The sequence below is a fragment of the Mercenaria mercenaria genome, chromosome 19 (assembly GCF_021730395.1).
Source record: "Mercenaria mercenaria strain notata chromosome 19, MADL_Memer_1, whole genome shotgun sequence".
Taxonomy (NCBI): Eukaryota; Metazoa; Mollusca; class Bivalvia; order Venerida; family Veneridae; genus Mercenaria; species Mercenaria mercenaria.
The window spans coordinates 7,947,724-7,969,491 of NC_069379.1; the positions used below are offsets into that span (position 1 = coordinate 7,947,724).

General features: G+C 34.2%; 1 protein-coding gene across 1 annotated transcript; it reads left to right on the forward strand.

Moving 5' to 3' along the window:
- Positions 1 to 14,464: 14,464 nt before the first annotated feature.
- Positions 14,465 to 21,516, forward strand: LOC123543875 (gamma-aminobutyric acid receptor subunit beta-4-like). The gene is made up of 6 exons (XM_053532108.1): positions 14,465 to 14,525; positions 15,760 to 15,834; positions 17,253 to 17,356; positions 18,040 to 18,110; positions 20,346 to 20,413; positions 21,283 to 21,516. Exons 2-6 carry the CDS (start codon positions 15,811 to 15,813, stop codon positions 21,514 to 21,516), a joined length of 501 nt encoding a protein of 166 aa, XP_053388083.1. The 5' UTR covers positions 14,465 to 14,525; positions 15,760 to 15,810.
- The last annotated feature ends 252 nt before the right edge of the window (positions 21,517 to 21,768 follow it).

Consider the following 21,768-nt stretch of genomic DNA (forward strand, 5'->3'; position numbering starts at 1 on the left):
CTCCCTTTAACGGAACACCTTATTTTCTTGTTCAACATTCTTGTAAGTAACATAGTCTTAAAAGTATACCGGTGTGCGCTTTTTCACGAATTGGTCTGGATATTTCCTATGGCACTCTGTCAGTCTTTAGTATTTTATCCGACTTTGGTATTTCATGTGCCACAGTATCTTCCTCAACTTTTTTGCTCTTTTTTTTAAGCTTGATGAGTTTCTTGTTATGTTTTATTGTGTCATTTGCAGCAACAATCATGTTTCCGTTTCGTTGTTAGATAGTTAATGGCTCTGGGAGATATTTCGAAGTTAATCTAGACATATTTTTATTCTCAACCAGCACCTTATCTCCTACATAAAGATCTCGTTCAATCGCATTGTTTTTGTGGTCACTGTAATTTCGAGCGTTCATCCTTCTGACACACCATTTCCTGAATGGACTTCTTAGAATTTCGGTGCTGGATTTCTAGCAGTCGCGTATTTTGTTATCGTATGGAAATATGAAAAATAGAACATTCTTGTTTCCAGTTTTTCTGTTCGATGTGACTTGATTAAATACACTTCATCAGTGGTTTATTGAATGATTCTGCTTTGGCATCGGCTCTTAGCCATCTTGGAGTAACTTCCCTGTGCTCAAATCCACAACAGCTAGCATACTGTCTTACATTCTCAGAGTTAAAAGGACTTCCATTGTAGCCCAAACTGAATGATGGACCAGTTGAACTTTGAACTTTAAAAACCTCACAATGTTACATATCATTTTCATTCGTGTCTCATATGTAGATATTTATACAGTTTTATAGGTTTTTATTGCTCTGTTTGTTTGTAAGTGCATTGTATTTATAAATGATATTTTTTTTATTATTTCTATAAGAAATGCATCGTTCTGTAAACTAGTAAATAATCCTCACGAAAATGAGTATTAAATGTATGGCATAAATCAGTTTCAAATGTTGCTCCGAGTTTAAACTATTTATGATAATTTTAAAAAGACATTTTTACCAACTGTGTATTAATTGTAGGGGAAAGTGTGTGTGTGTGTGTGTGTGTGTGTGTGTGTGTGTGTTCGGGTTTAACGTCTTTTTCAACAAATCTTCAGTCATATAAACGACGGTGTCTACTTGTAGCAATTAGCACAATGCCCAACTTAACAGTGCTGTCTCACTGGAATATCACGCCGTAGACACGTTGATCACATTATACTGACACTGGGCTGACAAGTCCTTGCACTACCCTCTTAATGCTGAGCGCCAAGCGAGGAAGCTACTAGTACCACTGTTTTTGTAGATCTACATTTTATATCATCCCAGTCTAAAAACTTAACTATTTTGAGTTACGACAGTTTAAGTATACATGTAACTAGATCTAGTAATTTAACTAGAATATACTGACCTAGATCTAGTCATTTTTAATAATAGGCCTACGCATCTGAACGACTAAAATGATTTTATCAAGATAAGCGCAAACACTGTGTGAGATATGAGATAAGAAATATCATCTATATCATTGACGATATCCGCCAAACTTTTGCAAATGTATAAAATTCAACATCAAACAAGGATTTTAGAGGTATTGAAAGCATGTGCACAGTAAATAGTTTAATCAAGCAAATGTGATCAGAAAATAAAATGGAAACTTTGTAAAACATGACTATAATATAAAATTAAATTAATAAATATGTTAATATATAAGGCCGTTACTCACGTTTTGTATTTAATTCAATTTACTGCATAATTTCCAGCAGACGTTTGTCATTTTTGTCGAGATATAAAGCACATGTACGAAAGCTACGTCTTATGATATCAGGCGCAAAGTGTCATCGGTGTTGTTTTTTAACGTCTTTTGTCGAGGTATATATAAACAAAACAAGTATTTTGTTAGAGTACTTATAATATTAATCAAAAGTTTAATATCGTTTTAGATCTAGTATCATTCTCTTCAATTAAAAGATAACATGTATGCATTTTCATCACGGATCAATGTATCTGCGCGTCAAGTGCCATGAGTGAAACTATACAGTGTTCACAAGTCTTGTAGGTACATGTGATTCATGACACCTTAAACTCAGTATGGAATCAGTAACTGCGCACTCTTTAAAATACTAGAGTTCGAACTTTTTATCTTATTATTGTAGTTTGGTATTCACGTGCTGGTGTTCCACTGAATTTTATATACATGCATTTAAAAAATTATCACGACGAATAAACTAAATAGGCATAAACTGATTTTAAGTACTTCAAAAAAAAAGAAGAGAAAAAATCAGAAACAACGTGAAATCCTTTCATTTCAGAAAGAACTGTTAATACGCTTTGCACAGACGCTTTGGCAAAATTGTTGTTTAAAATAAAGCATATCTGTTTGCCATGTACAAAACGTTTCCTCAAAAACATAAATCTATTTGAAGAATACGATGAAATCACGTCTTTATTTTTCATTATTGTGTTATTATTTCATTATATCCACCAACAGAAACAGAAACTGACTTCATTTCAGTGTTGTTATATTTTCTGGTCCTTCGGGATCATTGATTTCAACTCATTTAGATTTTAAGATTGAATACTGCTTAAGCCGGTGCTAGGGGGCGTGGGCAGTGTTGCATTTTCCATTACTGCTCATTAACAGACTCAATCAATAGAAAAAGTGGAAACTCCACAGGTCGCTCAACCGAGTCTGCAATTTTCATTGTTTGCCTTGTTTTCGGTTCTTCCGAGGGATCTACTTACCAGATTATATTTTAAACTGGAAATAAGTATGAAAACGTCGTTTGTATTCGGGTTGGGGGTAGGGGAGGCGCCATTGTAAATAGAGCGAAATCTAGAACGGTTACTCCCATTTTTTACGGAATCGGTAGTTTTTGACGTTTTGCACGGTTGTTAAATAAAACTAAGGTCCAGTAATACCCAAAAGCTGCGTTAGTAAGAATAAATGTCTTAAATATTTCGAAATAAATTGTATTCCAACTATTTTCGATGAGCGATAACTTCAAAAGGAGAAACAGGAATATTCAAAATTGGTCATTTCTAAAAGTAGTTTTCATATTTCCATACTGATATACTGAATGTTAATAAGGCATTGAGGCTAGTAAAAATGTGTGGTTTTGAGAACCTTACACAAGATTGAACATATGATTAACGTTATGCCCTTGGTAGGATAAGCCAGATTGTGAATATATGGTGCAAGATGCATGTCTAATTTCTACAATATCTAAACGGTTGAAACACCAATGACATCAACAAGTATTTCAATTGAGGATTTTACAGCCTTTTGTACCGTCATGTTTGAATTAAAACTTTGAGCGTTTCATACATTCATAGAAATGCTGCTACTCCTCGGACCTAGTTTTTTACTCCACCTAACTAAGATTTTAAGCTAACCTAAAGGTCATATAGGTCAACATTCGGACCAAGGTTCATTAAAATATAGTCATAAATATGGCATTTAGAGTGTTAAAAAGCTTTTCTTTTGCTTTGACCTCGTTTCTGATTCCACTTGACCTTGATTTGAACTTGATCTAAAGATCATCAATATGAACATTCTGACCATGTTTTTAGAGATATTATCATAAATGTGGCATCTAGAGTGTTAACAAGCTTTATATCTAATTTGACCTGGTGACCTAGTTTTCATTCTTACTATCTCAGATTTGAACGTAACCTAAAAATCACCAAGATAAACATTCTAACCAAATTTCATAAAGATTTGGTTATGACTGTGGCTTCTAGAGTGTAAATTAGCTTTTCTTTTGATTTGACCTGGCAACCTAGTTGTAACCCAACCTAACCATAATTTGACCTTGACCTAAAGACCATGAGGATTACAATTCTGACCAAGTTTCATGAAGATAAAGACAGGAATATAAACAATATAGTGTTAACTTTCTTTTCCTTTGATCTGACCCAATGACGTAGTTTGTGACCCAACCTAACCTATATTTAAACTTCACCTAAAAATCATCATGATAAATATTCTGACAAAGTGGTATTAAAATATGGTCATAAATGTGGCCTCTAGAGTGTTATCAAACTTTACATTTGATTAGACCTGGTGACCGAGTTTTTAATCTCACCTTACTCAGATTTAAACTTTACCACCTAAAGATTATCAAGAGTAACATTGTCATAAAGTTTCATTTAGATGTTGTCATGAATGTGGCTTCGAGAGCATTTTCTTTCAATATAAAATAACAGCCTATTTTCTACCCTCCTTAACTAGATTTAAACCTGACCTTAAAATCACCCAGGCTAACATTCTAACCAGGTTTCATTAAGATATGGTCATATATGTGACCTCTAGAGTGTTAACAAGCTTTACCTTTGATTTGTCATGGTGACATACTTTTTGATGTTTCCTGAACCAGATTTTAACAGGACCTAAACGTCATAAAGGTTAATATTCTGATTAAGTTTCATTAAGACATGGTTTTAAATGTGGCGTGTTAGCTAACGTTTCCTTTGATTTAACCTGGTGACCTAGCTTTTGAACCTACCTAACCCAGATTATTCTTGACCTAAAAATTATCAAGGGTAATATTCTGACAAAGTTTTATCAAGATATAGTCATAAATGTGGCCTCTAGAGTGTTAACAAGCCTTTCCTCTTATTTGACCTGGTGACATAGTTTTTGACTCAACATGACCCATGTTCGAACATGATCTAAAATCATCCAGATTAACATTCTGACATAGTTTCATGAAGGAACAGTCATAAATGTGGCCTCTAGATATTTAACAAGCCTTTCCTTTAATTTGACCTGGTGAGCTAGTTTCTGACCCCAGATGACCCAATATCGAACTTATCCAAGCTTTTAATTAAGAGTACCATTGTGACCTAGTGTCATTTCGATTGGACCTAAACTGTGACCTCTAGACTGTTAACATTCAAATTGTTGACGACGGACAGACAGACGGTAGACGGACGACGACGGCGACGGACATAGGGCAATCACCTTTGAGCACTTCGTGCCCCTGCCACTTAATTGAATCAAGTCAGATTATTAGCTCCAGCGATAGATATCGTTTCCGAGATAAAATAGTTGGTGTTCCTTGCCGTTCTCATTTTTGCTCTATAATTTAGGTTCGTAAAGTTAGCCGTAAGTAGTAAAAATAGAAGAACAATAACTCTGTATGGCACGGCCGCGATTACCAGATTGAAGTCTTGTTTTTGTTATATTATCGCAAAGCAAAAGAAATTAACATATTTGTAAAACATCTGTTTGTTGTAGGATCATTTAATCTACCTTAAAGGTAATGGAATTTGCAGGAAATTGGACAAAAGCGGAAGTTTTTAGATATTTCTGACATCGTGCAACCTGATGATTATTCGAAAGGATGAAACATAAATGTTTTTAAAACCTGTGTTAATCAGCTTATAACAGACAGAGCATGCTTAGACTTAAAGGAGACCTAGGAAAGATTAAGAGACTTATACGGAGAGTCACAAGATATCATGGCCCATTGCGTCCGAGTGCATTAGTGACATACCAGAATTATCCTTTTGAAAGGAATGAGTGCACAGGAATAAATGAAATAAACATAGATACAAGAAGGGGAATAACTGAAAAAAGGCACAGTAGGAAGTTACAGAAATCCACCATACGTATAAACAAATGCCTGAAGGAAACATATTGTAGACACTTGCACATTAGTTAAGAGGACAGAAAGTAAGAGAAATTCGATTGCATAAGAAGTAGTAACTACACATAAAAGGCAAAAGAGAAAGACGATTTGGAATTCTTTGATAGAAAAAATGGATGAGATAGCATTAATACCAATTGAAACAAAGGTTATAGGAGAACCTGGAGGTAATGTTAAATGATATGCGGGGAATGCAATTACAGAGTCAGTGGATAGAGAACTTACAGAGATAGAAAGGCAAATGGTTGAATTGAGATACCTTATTGAAATGGAAGATCCAAAGCACAAGCAGATGCTACAAGAAGAAAAGGAGCGTATGATTGAATAAAACAAAGAATTACTTTAGATAAATTAGTAAAGAGAGAAAGGTTAGAGGAGAACCTGGAGGTAATGTTAAATGATATGCGGGGAATGTAATTACAGAATCAGTGGATAGAGACTTACAGAGATAGAAAGGCAAATGGTTGAATTGAGATACCTTATTGAAATGGAAGATCCAAAGCACAAGTAGATTCTACAAGAAGAAAAGGAGCGTATGATTGAATAAAACAAAGAATTACTTTAGATAAATTAGTAAAGAGAGAAATGTTATAAAGGAAAGCTGTAAGACAATCGTTAAAAGGACAAGCTAGAAAAGTTCTCCTTAATATACCTCTAACAGCAACTCCTGTCGAAATAATCAGCAAGTTTGGAGGTATTTTTGGCGATATGTCTAGTAAACAGACAATTTTTACCAAGTTTTATACAGCAGAGCGACGATCTGACGGGAGTATCATTGAATGGGGACTAAGACTGGAAGAAAAGCTATAGCTAATAGAGTGTGTTTGTTCGGGTTTAACGTCTTTTCAACAATTTTCAGTCATATAAACGACGGTGTCTACTTGTAGCAGTGGGCACAATGCCCAACTTTATAGTACTGCCTCACTGGAATATCACGTCGTAGACCCGTGGCATGATACCTCACCCAGTCACATTATACTGACACCGGGCTGACCAGTCCTAGCACTATCTTCGTAATGCTGAGCGCCAAGCGAGGAAGCTACTAGTACCATTTTTTACGTCTTTAAGTATGACGCGGCCGGGGATCGAACCCACGACTTCCCGCACTCGACGCGGACGCTCTACCACAAGGTTTCCGAGGCGGTCTATAGCTAATAGAAGCTAAAAGAAGTCTGACTGTAGATGATAGGAATGAAATGCTAAGAAACAAGTTTATGAGGTCCTTACACAGCAAAGAGCTTGAAAATGCAATTAGACATGCATTTGAAAGCGGTGAAAAGTTTAAAGTTCTAAGACGAAAAGCTAGAGCCGAAGAACATGGGATGAAGCTAGACAAGACAAACACAACACAACTACGTCATAGAAGGAGAAACATTTGAAAGCAGAAGATAAACACTAAGATATGTAGAAAAATGAAAGAAAGGAGAGTCAAAGGTGAGAGTCACGTTCTGATCACAGATATAATAAAGGAGATAGACAAGAATATCAACTAAGATATTACAATAAATAGATATGATGATTCCAGATACAACCGCAGAAGACATGTTATTGTTTGAACAAACCGTTTAAAAGAATATGTATCTGTGTAAATATGTTGACCAAGCTGATGTTCCAGAGGAATGGAAGTTAGCATGTTCTTGAGTTGTTGACTCTATCGTCGGTATCGTCAAATAAGTAAGAAGATAACACTACAACCAAATGAGACCAGTACCATCACCGGGTTTGTATGTAAGCATTGTAATGTTAGTACAGCTGGTACAGAATCTTTGAATAACATCAATTCCATATCAGCAGCTGTTTGTCCTCGTGTGGTTTCTCCTTAGAAAACGTGTTCGTGTACCAGTTTGGTTATGCAATCTCAGTGCTGCATAGGTTCTAAACATTCCTTTTAAAGCAGATATCTGTCAACTGCAATAGTTCTAAGTTCTTCGATCTGCATCTATCTTCGATGAAACTGCATCTTCATTTCAGTCACACACGTCTTCATCTTCGTCGTCGTCATTTCCGTCGGTCATACCTTCAACAACTTTTCCGTCGTCGCGTCGCATAAAGTAAACTTGGATCAGTAATCATCACCTGAAATAGAAAATGAGAATGAAAATGAAATAAACATAAAAAACACAATATGGAGCTGACTTAGAAGATTCGAACTTGTCAAATGAACAAAAGTAGAAAGTTTACGACCTGGGAGTCAATTTTTCCGAAGTCGCCTATAAATTAAGGTAACACGCCAGCTGTAAAGTACAAGACAGAACTTACAGACAAAGACTTTTTTACTTTTAAAGAACTATATCGTCGTTTACCTTTTGGATTATTCAGTGAGGTTAAACAACATCTTTAAGATAATATCACTGCCAAATAGTTCTTGGTCTCCAAACGCCGTTATTGCTCGAAAAAAGGATGGATCAATACGATTTTGTATAGATTTTTGCAAAGTAAACGGACGAACTAAAATGGATGCATATATTTATAACACTCTTCGTCTTTTGCCAAATCAGAATACTATAATTAGATTTGAAATACTATTACTGGCAAGTAGAAATGCAGGAAGAAGACAAGAAGGAGAGGACATCGTTCCAAGTAAATGAAGTCGGAATCACAGTGTAATAGGGTGCCCTTTGACCTCTGTAATGAGCCTGCAACCTTCCAACGGTTAATGGAGCATTGCATGGGAGACCTAAATCTGAAAGACTGTCTCATCGATCTTGATGATATTATCGTTTTCTCAGCTGACATCAACAATCACATCAATACGCTAGATGCTGTATTTCAAAGACTAGCAGATTTTTGTGTTGCATTTAACGTCGCACCGACACATGATAGGTCATATGGTGACTTTCCAGCCTTTATGGTGGAGGAAAACCCCTGATGCCCCTCCTTGCATTATTTCATTACGAGCGGGCACCAGGGTAGAACCACCGACCTTCCGTAAGCCAGCTGGATGGCTTCCTCACATGAAGAATTCAATGCCTCGAATGAGGTTCGGACCCACATGGATGAGGGGCAAGGGATTTGAAATCAGCGACTTTAACTACACGGCCATGGAGGCCCCAAGATAACAACATGAAAAAAATTCAAAGAAGTGTGAAGTTTTCAAACAAAGACTACCTATCTTGGACACGGCGTATCGTAAGAAGGTATACATGCCGATCTGGCCAAAGTAGAAGTAAAAAACTGGCCAAAGCCGTTAAAGATATCCGAAAATGTCTTGGATTTGCCGGATAATATAGTCGTTTTATAAAAGGCTTTGCGTCCATTACTACACCGTTGAACAACCTTATCGGCCTACACTCACGGCAATCAAAGACAAAGAAAGGTGACAAAGCGAAAAGTCAGAAAACTCACATTCAAATGGGAAAAGCCGCAGGAACATGCATTCCAGCAGTTAAAGGATCACCTGATAAAAAACACAGGCAAATATCAAACAGGCAAAAATCATCTAATACTTAAGTATGCAGACGACAACTTACGTTTTAAAGAAAACACAGAGGCTTCAACAAATGGCTTGGAAACTGGCTTTTCCAGAAACAAGGTGATAAAAACAGAGTAATTGCATAATTAAGTAGAAGTCTAAAACCGGCCGAGAGAAATTATCCTGCTCACAAACTTTAATTTCTGGCCTTTAAATTGGCAGTGTCTGAGAAGTTCCACGACTACTTGTACGGGGCAAAGTTTGAAGTGGTGACAGATAATGATCCACTGACATACGTCAACTCTACAGCTAAACTGAATACTTACTTGACATACCAGGCGACATCCTCTTTGCGCAAAGTGTACCAAATTAGGACTGGATAGAAGCTCAGACAATGGATCCAATCATCTTGTCACTGGTGAAACATACTGAAAATGGAACTAACCAGCTAAGCTGAATTGGGCAAATTCTACGAATATGTCCACATCCTAAAGAGATTGAAGGAGTTCGTTACAGGAAGTCTCTTTTCAACTGCGAGGAAATCTTTGTATTGATTTCCTCAGCCTTGAAAGATCAAAGGGTAGCTTCAAGGACGTTGTGGTCTTAACATACCTTTTTAGCCGCTACGTTCAACCTGTCTGCAAGTAAACAGACTGAGTACGCGTTTAAACTTCTCGAAAGACGACGAACTGCATATGTCAAGGCTAAAGACACTGCATCAACACAGGAAGCATCAACAAGATCAATAAGGAAAGATATGACTAAATTTTTCGAAGGTCAGACATCGTTCTTGTGAGAAATGTCAGCATCCGAGGACGACAGAAACCTGCCGATCGCTGGGAGCAACATCTTTACATAGCTCGTAGTCAGCCGAACAAAGATATTCCGGCGAATGAGGTGAAGCGGGAAGAAGCCAGATATAAGTAATCTAGGATTCTTCATCGAAACATGCTCCTCCCCTTCACGACTATATCCGGAACATCGGCAACACATGCTGCAAACAACAGAACACAGTAGTACGTTGTTCCGAAGCGACGAGCTTTTTGAAGCATGAGACTATCTCCACTAGCATCCCCAAATTTAACAAGACAGATCCAAACGCTAGTGTAAAAGACCAGCATGGATGGACAGAGGAGATTCCCTATGAGTTAAATACAGATGTATATTTTATGTACATTATTTTATTGTGTAAAAAAGATGTGTGTATGTGCTTTTACATGATTCTTTTTGTAGATAAGAGTTCTGTTTTTTTTGTTTCAGGAGTATTAGTGCAGATAGTTTCTCAAAGAACTATTGCATTTGATTTGACATATGACAGGCTTTATCTAAGTATTTTTTAAATGTATCACACGCTTTTTGTTTTTATATATACTTATTTCTGATAGGTCGTAGTTCATATTTACAATAGGTAAAGTGTAATACTTACCTAAATACTTACTGTGAGTAGCTGTATGTACCTGTAAAAAAGTTACAGGTAGTTAGAGCTTTTAACTTAGTAAAATCGGCCTAAGACAGTATCATTCGCGTTCGATGATACACATCGCGAATACTTCGACAAAATATTCAATAATCGTATATATTTCACTTATTTTATAATTGCTTTTAAATTTGACATTATATTTGAATAGTTTTCTTCTTAGACCTAAGGAAAATGTTGGGACGACATTTCTTCAAGTAGAGGTAGTATGTTATAGGGTTATAGGGTAAGATTATAATATATAAATAAAATGAATAAATAAAAGTGGTTGTTGTTTTTCATTATACATATTCCTTTATATCGTAAAATGACAGCTTTAAGATATGATATTTAGCTCATCATACAATATTTCCGTTACTTCTTATATGCCCCCCACCACTATTATATTCCCTTCTTTTATCCATGCTAACTCTGTACCTAACCCCTTTAATGAATTGATGATCTAGACAAGTGCATTGCATCATTGTGCTTGCCATGCATCATTGCACTTGTCCTCATCAGTTATCGATCATATTCTTTGTAACAACAAAGATAAGATTTTTCCGTCTGGTGTTATACCTATAGGAGTAAGTGACCATTTTATGACTTTTTGCACTAGGAAAGTGTCGAAAGGATTTTTTAATAAACACAAAACTGTTAAAGTTAGGTCGATGTGAAATTACACCAAACAGGAATGTATACAAACTTTAACTGAAGCTGACTGGAGTACTTGTTTTTTTGCAACAAACGTTAATGACGCATGTTTGGGTTTTCAGAATGTTTTTCTAAAAGTAATGAAAAACATTGCACCTATAAAAAGAGGTGCGAATAAAAAATAGACCAGAACCATGGATGATACCAGAAATACTTGAACTTATCAAATTAAGAGATATTGCTTTGTATAAATTTAGGAAACATAACTCTACTGAATGCTACAAAGAATTCTGTAAATATCGTAATAAAGAACAGTACTCAATTAGATCTGCCAAATTCAATTATTTTGCAAATAAAGTTGAAGAACAAAAATTTGACTCGAAAGGTTTATGGCATCATTTGAAAAAGTTAGGTTACAAATCCAATCCGAGAAATAGTTCAAACATTGTTTTAAAAATTGACAATGAAGTATGTCATGATTCTGTCACGATAGCAGACCATTTAACATTATTTTTTTCACTACTGTTGCGTCAAACTCCGTGAGTAAGCTTCCAAGTCCTACAAATTTGTACAATACATCCTCACAGATTTTTAGATCATTTTATGGAAATAAGGATGAACCTACTTATTTTAGAATTAATCATGTCTCAGAGAAATTTGTCCATAAAGAATTAACTAAGCTTAATGCCTTGAAAAGCACAGGTTTGGATGGTATTCCGTCAAAGTTTATTAGAGATAGGGTAGACGCCCTTAAGATTCCTATTACTTTCATCATAAACATGTGCATTGATACTTGAATTGTTCCCGACGGCATGAAAACAGATATGGTCTGTCCTATATATCAAAAGTCTTCCCCACTTGAAGTAGGTAACATTAGACATGCAAGCATTCTCAGTGTTGTTTCTAAAAATTCTCGAGCGTTTTGTATATAATCAGTTTTCAGAATACTTGCATAAGAATTCCATATCATACCAGTTTCAGTCAGGTTTCAGATCCAAATGCTCTACTGATACCTGCCTTAAACATCTGTTAGATTATATTAAACAGAATAATTCTGAAGGTTTATAGACTGGCATGATTTTACTTGATTTACAAAAGGCGTTTGACACCGTCGATCATACTATCCTTTGTAACAAGCTTACAGCTATGGGCGTTCAGTCAATGAATTGGTTTAAATCTTATCTTACTGACAGAACTCAGATAGTCAGTATTAACAAAGTTTCATCCAAATCTGCCGAGGTCACATGTGGAGTCCCCCAGGGAAGTATCCTCGGGCCTTTACTTTTTCTTTGCTACGTAAATGACATGGAACGTGTATAGATTCGGACTGCAAGCTTATATTTTACGCCGATGACAGTGCGATATTGTTTGCCCATAAAGATCCCCAAATTATTTCAGAAAAAATAAGTAGAGTTATGGAAAATTGTTCAACATGGTTAACTGATAATAAATTGTCCCTACATCTTGGTAAACGGAGTGTATGTTGTTTGATTCTGTTAGGAAGCTCAAGAAAATTTCTTCCTTTAAAGTTGTCTGTAACGGTCATATAATACCCTCTCAAAGTAATGTTAAATATCTTGGTCTACGTATCGACAAGTTTTTAAATGGTGAGCAGATAGTAGACTCAATAGTTAGCAAGGTCAATGCACGGATAAACTTTTTATACAGACACTGTAGTAAGTTCAGTATTCAAACAAAGAAAACGTTGACAAGTGCATTAATACAATGTCACTTTGACTACTTCTGTTCGGCATGGTATGCTGGTCTCACTTAATCTCTAAAAAGCCGTTTACAAGTAACCCAGAACAAAGTTATCCGATTCATCCTTAATATATCACCCAGGACCAGTATAACCTGTGATATGTTGGAAGAAGTCAAGGTCTTAAGGGTCGAAGATAGGGCTAAACAATTACGACTTAATCATGTTTATAATATTTTTCACGGCGTTGCACCACAATATCTTAATCAAATTTTTTGCAAAGTTTCATCAATTCACAAACGGACCAGACTTAGTAAGTTTAACTTTGTTGTTCCAAAAGTCAAAAGTTTTGTTGCTGATACTTTTTATTTCAATGCAGTTCTAGATTGGAATAATCAAGTTTATCAAGTCGAAAACAAATAAGCATAGCTTTTATCAGGAAGTGAAGAAACATTTATTTAAGTGTGCACGTTAAAGAGAAACCTCGGATACTATTTTGTACTGAGACATTCCTGAAAATGAAAATGAATATTTGTATTTTCTTCCGTCATAATTTTAAATATTGAACCACTGTGATTATATTCAGGACATATTTTGTTTTAGATAACGCTATGTGTTTTACTTATACACGATTATTTACCAATTAATTGTATTGGTCACACAGTATAATTGTGAAGATAATGATTGAAAATTATATCTACCTAATGGGACCCCATTGGAAATAAGTGATTGATTTTACTTTGATGCGTCATCCCAGGTATTAAGATCATATCTTTATTTTATTTAATAAATCATAAAGTATAAGTGACGTAATCATTCATGTATTACTTAGCACATCTATGTTAAGATGTTTATAACATTATAATCAATTCATTTTAATCTATATTAGCTATTGTATACATTTTTTTTATTGCATTAGTTTTATATAATGTTTTATGATCTTATGCCTGAATAAATTTGAATTAAATTGATTTGAATATTTTAATCCTTCCATAATGACATACATTTATGTAGAATAAATATTATCTTTTTTAATCTTACTTGCAGGATAGTTATTGTTTATCATGTTTAGCTCGACTATTTAAAGAATAATAGAGTTATTGGAATCGCTCGTGCTTCGGCGTCTGCCTCGGCGTTGGCGTCCCGATTAAGATTTTGTATATAAGCTTGTATCTCATTAACCACTTGTGGGAATGAATTGAAATTTCACACTCTTATTTACTGTGATAAACTGACTTACACTGCGCAGCTCCCATAACTCTTTTTACTATTTTAGAAATCACGCTCCTTTTCGACGTAAAATTTTGGTTAAGGCTTTGTATGTAAGCTGGTATCTCAGTACCCACAAATGGTAATGGATTGAAACTTCCCACACTTGCTCACTGTCTTACATGTACTAAGCAGGTATTTGGTTCGTTCACAATCTTTTGTTAGCTAACTGATGTGCAGTAAGAGATATATTGAGACCAATTGTTCTTTTTTTAAAATCCATTGTATACCTTATATCACCCTTCACAATCAAATACACGTGTTAACTTTAAACAATGCAATCAATTATGTGTAACATGGAACTGATTCTATAATATTTTTTAATTATTTGTTTAAAAACGTTAGTTCATCGAAGTGCTATCTTTTCTTTCAAACGGTTTATTTCATTTTATTGAATACTTTCTTTACGTAGGTAAACATTTTCTTCTTTCCTTTGATATTTTATTGTTCTTTATTTTCAGCACTTTGAGGACTATCATGCTCATAAAGCGAAGTTAACATTTTATTGAAAATTTGGGACATATGAAAGCGAAAGTACATTTGAAATCTATATAAAATTATCAAATAATTCCGAAACGAAGTGTCAATTATTAGATGACACTAACGTATTATTAAGAGAATACAGATTGAATAGAACGCATGTCTTTTTTTCAGAAAAAAAATGTGTCGTTCTGTGAAGTATATTGTGTGTATATATCACTGTCTGGACGTTAAATTGTTAAGCTATATTTATATACAAAGAACTCCGTTAATGTTTGAAGTGAAATTTTATTTCTCAAAATGTGGCAAACGTTAAAAGCTGAGGCGGCATTTACGGCAAAATGAACGAAAGGTCATAATACACACATAGCGGGGTATGTAATATAGAGGATCGAATGTTTGTCGCAAATGCTAACTGTAAACATTGCCGTATTTAAAACACTATTTATGTGGTTGTTTTTTTTTAGATTTATTATTAATCATATTTTGTGCATGACAGTTTTCTAGATCTTCGTCCAAGTTTCTATCTGTATGTTTGGCAGGGGTGTTTCAGAAGTATTTTGGCCTGTGTTGACGCTTTACGGCTAGTCTGGATACCGCTGGAGATCAAAGATATCATGTCATAATGCATTCTTTACCATAAGGCCTTGTACAACATTAGCACGGAGTTCTCGACAAGAATAATTTGAAACAAAATGTTTTATGTGCCATAGGTCGACGGAATACCTAGTATAAATAAATTGATGTAAGAAGGTTTTTATATAGTTAGCTTGATTTGGTATTCTGTATTAATTCGGGTTTTGTCAGAACCGGAAACACGGTTGAGCAGAAGGAGGCTCGTGCTCCTCAGTTAGATGAGAAGTGACTTATACACATCAAAGATGCGCCAAACTATTTTGGCAGAGGAATAATATTTTTTTAAAATTTTATTTTATGCACCTCCATTTCATACCTACATTTCTAAATTTTCCAAAGAAAGAGTCCCCTTGACCACCTACTTTACTTAAAGGGCACTAACCCATCCATTACTTCAAAATTTAGATCTAAAATGCATCTTAAAAAGTCCCAGGGGGAGGCCCATTAACCCACCTCAAATGAAGCGAGCACCTCTACCAGTGAATTCCCCTGAGGAGAAAGTTTAATACCTGTCTTTCAAATATTTTTAGATGCCCCTTCCCCGTACACGGTACTTTCCCACTTTCACCGATATGCGGTAAATGTCGGTGCAATCCAGCCTGACGGTATGTGCCGAATGTGACTTTGGCGTGACAGCAAGTACCGGGGTGATCCGGCTGACAGTAAATGTCGGAAGTGATAAATTACACGAGAGCCGAATATAATATCTAGGATCAAGCTACTGTTATACTCATGATTATTATTTTAGTTTGCATTGATTCAATGTTGAATTGTTTTATGTGCGCTATTTATAGAACTGTGTCAGATCTATTTTGAACGTCACCGAATAATGGAATATTATCATCATTTAAAATAAGTTATTCTTAAAGCCGAGGGCCATTTTACTGGTGTGTGCTTGGAATTAGAAAAGGACCAAACTAAGGGGCCGCACTTATGGACACATCTGTGCATTTAAATACTCACCTTTTTAATTAAATGTTACATATTTATAATTTGTTACTTTTGCGGCATATCCCAGTGCTGAATTACTGAATAACTACAAACATCGTTTTTAGCAATTTTAATTCATAAATAAGCAATTTGCAAACTCCATGTAAACTATCATGTTTAGCTTGGTAATTTGAAACTTAAGCACTGGATAAGTACTGCAAATGCATCAAAACGAAGATATGCAACAATTCTATGAACATGGTGAATTTGTAAGGACGCTGAACTGTCCAGGTCTAAGAGTGGCCCATTAACATGATTTTTTTTTCGGGAATTCAAACATACAACAAAACAACTGACAATCGTTTTCTCTTTTTTTTTCTTCAAAATATTATTCTTATTTTATAAGCTGCTCAATGTTCATGTAAACTATTTTTTCCTTTATATGAGTTAATGATGTTTCAGTTTCAAAACGTCAAATATCTATCGAAATCTTCACGAAAGTATTGCAACAACATGCTCAATGCACGATTTACAGTACATTACAGGGGATTTTTGTTTGCTGCCTGTTCGTATTTTACAGAATTTGTTCGGCTTTATAATTGATAAAGATAGTGTTTTCCTTTTATAATCTGTGAAACTCACAGACGAAGAAATACAGTACATTTATAAATTCTAAGTCCCTGACCGACTCATCTGTTGAAATATGTATTGGAATGTTTCTTCATCATATTGATCCGGTTTACTTTTTAAAGGTCACGCTTATTTTTATTTAAACTGAGTCTAGTAGCAAAAAAAGACATACTTAAAACTTGTATTTCATTGAATAGATTAATAACACATGTTTTGCATTATCTAAAATTGTTAAAATTTAAAATAGTGTTTTAGACGATACATGATTTTAAATAATGGGCGGGCTCATTATGTAAATAATTTACTTCTGTTAATATACTTGAATTATGACAATTGGCTGTTTTCCCTTTCTCTTGTTCGTTAATAACATGTTTTTTTTATCTGAAAATGTGCTTAAGACGAAGTACGATGCGTAAATCTAATCAAAATATTATGTTAAGATGTTTTGATCTTGTATTTATAGATAATCATGTTACTAGATAAGAGAAGGTGTATGGCAGAGAAGAATTTAACGTTCTTCCTGTGTATCTTAACGGCATCAGCCACTTCCGGCGAAGGACCGACAAGGTAAATACATAATTATAACATGAAATATACACAGGAAACGTATTATTCTAAATATATGTTTTGTTTAGTTTAGTCGTGTGTAAAAAATATAGAACATAGTTCAGATAGATATATATATATTTTTTAATAACTTTAATTATTTAAATTCGACAACTGCAAGTAGAACTAAGTATTTCTTGTTAAATCTTATTATATTACTTATATACACTTAGGTCTCTGCTTAAACTGATTTATAACAAAAAATCAGCATTCAGATCACTGATCAGTAATTTAAAACGTATTTTTCCTTCGTTTACCTATGTACTATGGCTGTCATAGCAACAGAGTGGAAAGCTTGTCTTCTGGATTTTATCAGAAGAGTTACGGGCTTTTGTTTTTAACCGCGGTTCTACTTTATTTACCTGGGATAAATATCTTATTTTAAGATTAATGAAAATGTGAGTTAACGCTATAACAAAAGCTTTCAAATCCTTTATTGAAGCTTTATGTATTTATAATGTGAATGTAGGACAAAAGCCCCGTAGACAAAAGCCTCCTGGCAAAAAAAAAATAAAATAGCCCCTAAATTAATAAGCACTATTGAATGAAAAGGGGAAAAAATAAGTTGACAGACACTTTAAGAAAAACACTTAGTCTGTTTGTTTTTGTACTTACTCTTTTGTATGATTATTTTCTTTCTTCAGGTCTGAGCTTGTTCATAAACTGCTCAATGACACTCAATATGACAACAGCCTACCACCGGAGTATTCCACAGGTTTGGTTTATAATGTATAAGTAAAATACAATTTACACATAAATTCATCAGTTTTAGTCAATGGAAGGATTTTGTTTATTAAATGTGCTTATGTAGCTATATGTATGTTTTAATTGCTCTATCGTTTTACCTGTGATGAAACTGAAAGCGATTTGTTAAAACTTACAAAATAAACGAGCTATAAAATGAATGCATTTTATACTTCGTTTCCAAAATTAATATGCGCAAAAGAAGGTCAACCTTGTAACGTTGTTTAACTAGTATCTTGTTCTTTAATATTTATTTGCACTCACACTATCATTTACTACAGCTGGAAGCAAATATTTTTAAAGTTGCTAAAGAGATATACATGTATTCCACTTTCGTGTTGCTGTAATTAGGTTTATAGTCATTTTATAGGCGTACAATCTACTGTCAATCTTAGTCAAATTAAAGGAATTGAATCTATCAAGCCGCTAATTATTCGTATGGTGAATTTAATCTCTATATCAAGATTTGTTTATGAATAGATGTTTGATCATTTCAAGCGAATAAATTTATCTATTAAGATGCATTAAATAATTGTTTAAAGATAATACTTCCATCTAATAGTACCAATCATCTAAGTTGCGATGGTTTAAAGGTTATTTATTAGAGAGTGAATCCCTTTAAATCAAGTTTCTATGATTAACTTTAAGGTTATTTTATAGTGATTGAAATCAAGTTGATATAGTCAGCTCTTTGAATATTTTATAGCGATGAAATCCGTCAATCAATTTCTTATGATTGGCATAAAGGTTATTTTATATTCTAACACGACAAGCACATAACCTACATACATGTAGAGCAAAATCTAGCTCGGGTTATTCTGCAATAAACCACTCGCGTGCAATGATGTCGTCCAATCCAGGTGCGTAACACGGTCGAAAAAAGTGTTACCATTTTTTCTAACACTGTTGTTACTAGCATGTCGTGTTAAAATCAAAATAATAATTTCCCAAGTTTGATTTATCGTAGAATAACCCGAGGTTTTTGTTCTTATGCGAAACAATATATTACTCAGGCCTATGGCATTCGTGAAATATTCTTACGCATAAGAACTCAAAATTCGGGTTATTATTAGCTTAAATGTTATTTTATAGAGATCTGGTTAAATCTGTCAAGCAGCTATGTTAATCTTTATGGAATGAATCCCTCTCGCATGTTTTTATGATTAGCTTTAAAGCTATTTTATAGTTCCTGAGTCCCTCTATCAAGTATCTATGAATAGCTTTCAGTTTATTTTATAGGCATTGAATTATTCAATCAAATTGTAATGATTGACTTTAAGGTATAACTATTGATTTAAAACTGCTATATGCTTAGTTTCTGTAATTTTATAGAGACTTAATCCAGCTAAAAAGCTGCTAAGATATGCTTTAATGTCATTCCGTAGTGATAAAATCTATGTATGAAAAACCTATGTTCATTTTATAGAGATTGAATCCATCTATTAAATATCTATGATAAGCCTTTAGTCTTTAGAGATTTTGAATACCTGCATCAAGTCGCTATGATTAGATCTTAAGGTTAATTTTATAGAGATTGATTTCCTCTTTCAAGTCGCTATGATTAAGATTTTTTGAAAACATTGTATCTATTTATAAATGCGCCATGATTATGTTTATAGTCATTTAGAGATTTAATCCTTCTATCAAGCTGCTATGAATAGCTGTAGTGTTTTTGCATTGAAACTTAATCTCTCTGTCCATTCGGTGTAAGGTCATTTTTGGCGACTAAATTCGTCGATAATGTTGCTATGAATTGCTTAATTGTATATTTTCCTAGTGATAGTTCCCTGCTTCAAACTGTATGATTAGCTTGAAGATTTTATAGAGACTGAATCAATTTATCAAGTTACTATGATTTATTTTAATAATATTTTATACAGATTGAATACGTCTATCAAGATGCTATGATTAACATTAAGGCTATTTTATAGAGATTGAATCTATCTATCAAGTTGCTCTAGTTAGCTTAAAGGTTTTTTTTTTATAGAGATTGATTCTATATACATGTTTCTATGTTTAGGTTCATGCTCATTTTATAGTGATTGAATCTATCCATCAAGCTGCTATGATAAGTTTGTAAGGTCGATGTTAAGAGATTGAATCGATCTGTAAAGTTGCAATGATAAGTTTTTTGAGAGGTAATATCTACGATTAGATTTAAGATCAAAATTTGTTAAAAGAATTTACGAATCAATATATTTTTCAGGAAATGTCACAAACGTTTCTGTACAATTGGCTATAACTGATCTTGATTCTGAAAGTGACATTAACATGGTAAGTTTAAAACACAAGAACGTTTCTCTCAGTGCAGATTGATGAATTTATCGTAGTATGATAAACATTTCTGTCTGTGTTTAAGTTCTGTCTTCACCAGTATTTCATTTATATAACGGCTGGCAGATATTTACCGCAAATATCTGCAAAATTTCTCTACATGAATCAGAGATTGGAGCCCGATATGACTCCCGATACAATGTCTTTTAAAAAATCGTCATGGAGAATTAACGGCATCTCTTAGAGATCGAAGATCCATAGCTCTACGCTTTAACCACTGAACTAAACGGCCGGGTACATTTTTTCTAACCAATGCAAAAGACAATATTTTGTATATTACAAAAACCTTCAAACTAAATTCAAGATGATTCACGGAATGTCATGTACTATAGCCACTGCGATCAAATAAACAGATCCATTAGCTTGAATTTTTGGGACGTAAGCTTCACTTGACTATCACCATGTTCGTTTAGTCACACCACGGAGTCTTGTAGTTGACTTATGTGACCGAGTTGCAGAATTCAAGGTACCCAATCATGCCACAAATATGAAGGAAGTGGTTACTACGCTTATGCCTACAATTTATGATTTTAAGGCAAACCTTTACATATACTGAATATATTACCTACTCGCAATTTATCAAGATACAGCACAAATTGCTTAAACAGATTATCCAGGGGGTGAACAAATGGTGATTTCTTAACACAACAGTTATCTTAATGATGCATGTTATGTTATTTGGCAACTAAAAAGGAACAGAAAATGAATGTTCGCGATCTCATAATAGAAATTTTCTCATGAGGTATCACAGTTCTAATAAAATGTAAAGTATCAAAGAAAGTATACAACACCATTTTCCCTCTTGACAGGAGTATGATTGTACATTGTATCTACGTTTGAACTGGACAGACGGACGTTTAGATTTCACAGCATATAATACCAGTTACAAGCGTCTAATATTAGGCAATAATATTGTGGACAAAGTTTGGATACCAGATTTGTTCTTCTACTCCCAAAGAAAGTCAGAAATGCAAGGTCTTTCCACAAAGAATCAGTTGGTGTATTTATTCGAGAATGGTACCATTATGTACAGCGGCAGGTAAAAATCATATTTAAAAATACAAATTGTAACAATTGAAATGGACTACTTTTGGTTTGATAATAAATACCTATTTGAATATAAGCAATTACAGTTTGCATCTTTCGATTTGAAGATACATAAATTGAAATAGAACACTATCGAATGAAAGTTAAACTAATGACATGGGCGGCTATCGTACTTAAATGGACTACTTTTGATTTAAAGATACACCATTTAAAGGGAACACATAAAGTAGTAGGGACCATTATTGTGG

Coding starts and splice junctions, on each gene's coding strand:
- LOC123543875 (XM_053532108.1), top strand. CDS start 15,811: ATGTCGGTGCAATCCAGCCTGACG. Junction 17,357..18,039: donor TCCGGCGAAGGACCGACAAG/GTAAATACATAA, acceptor TTCTTTCTTCAG/GTCTGAGCTTGTTCATAAAC. Junction 18,111..20,345: donor ACCACCGGAGTATTCCACAG/GTTTGGTTTATA, acceptor TATATTTTTCAG/GAAATGTCACAAACGTTTCT.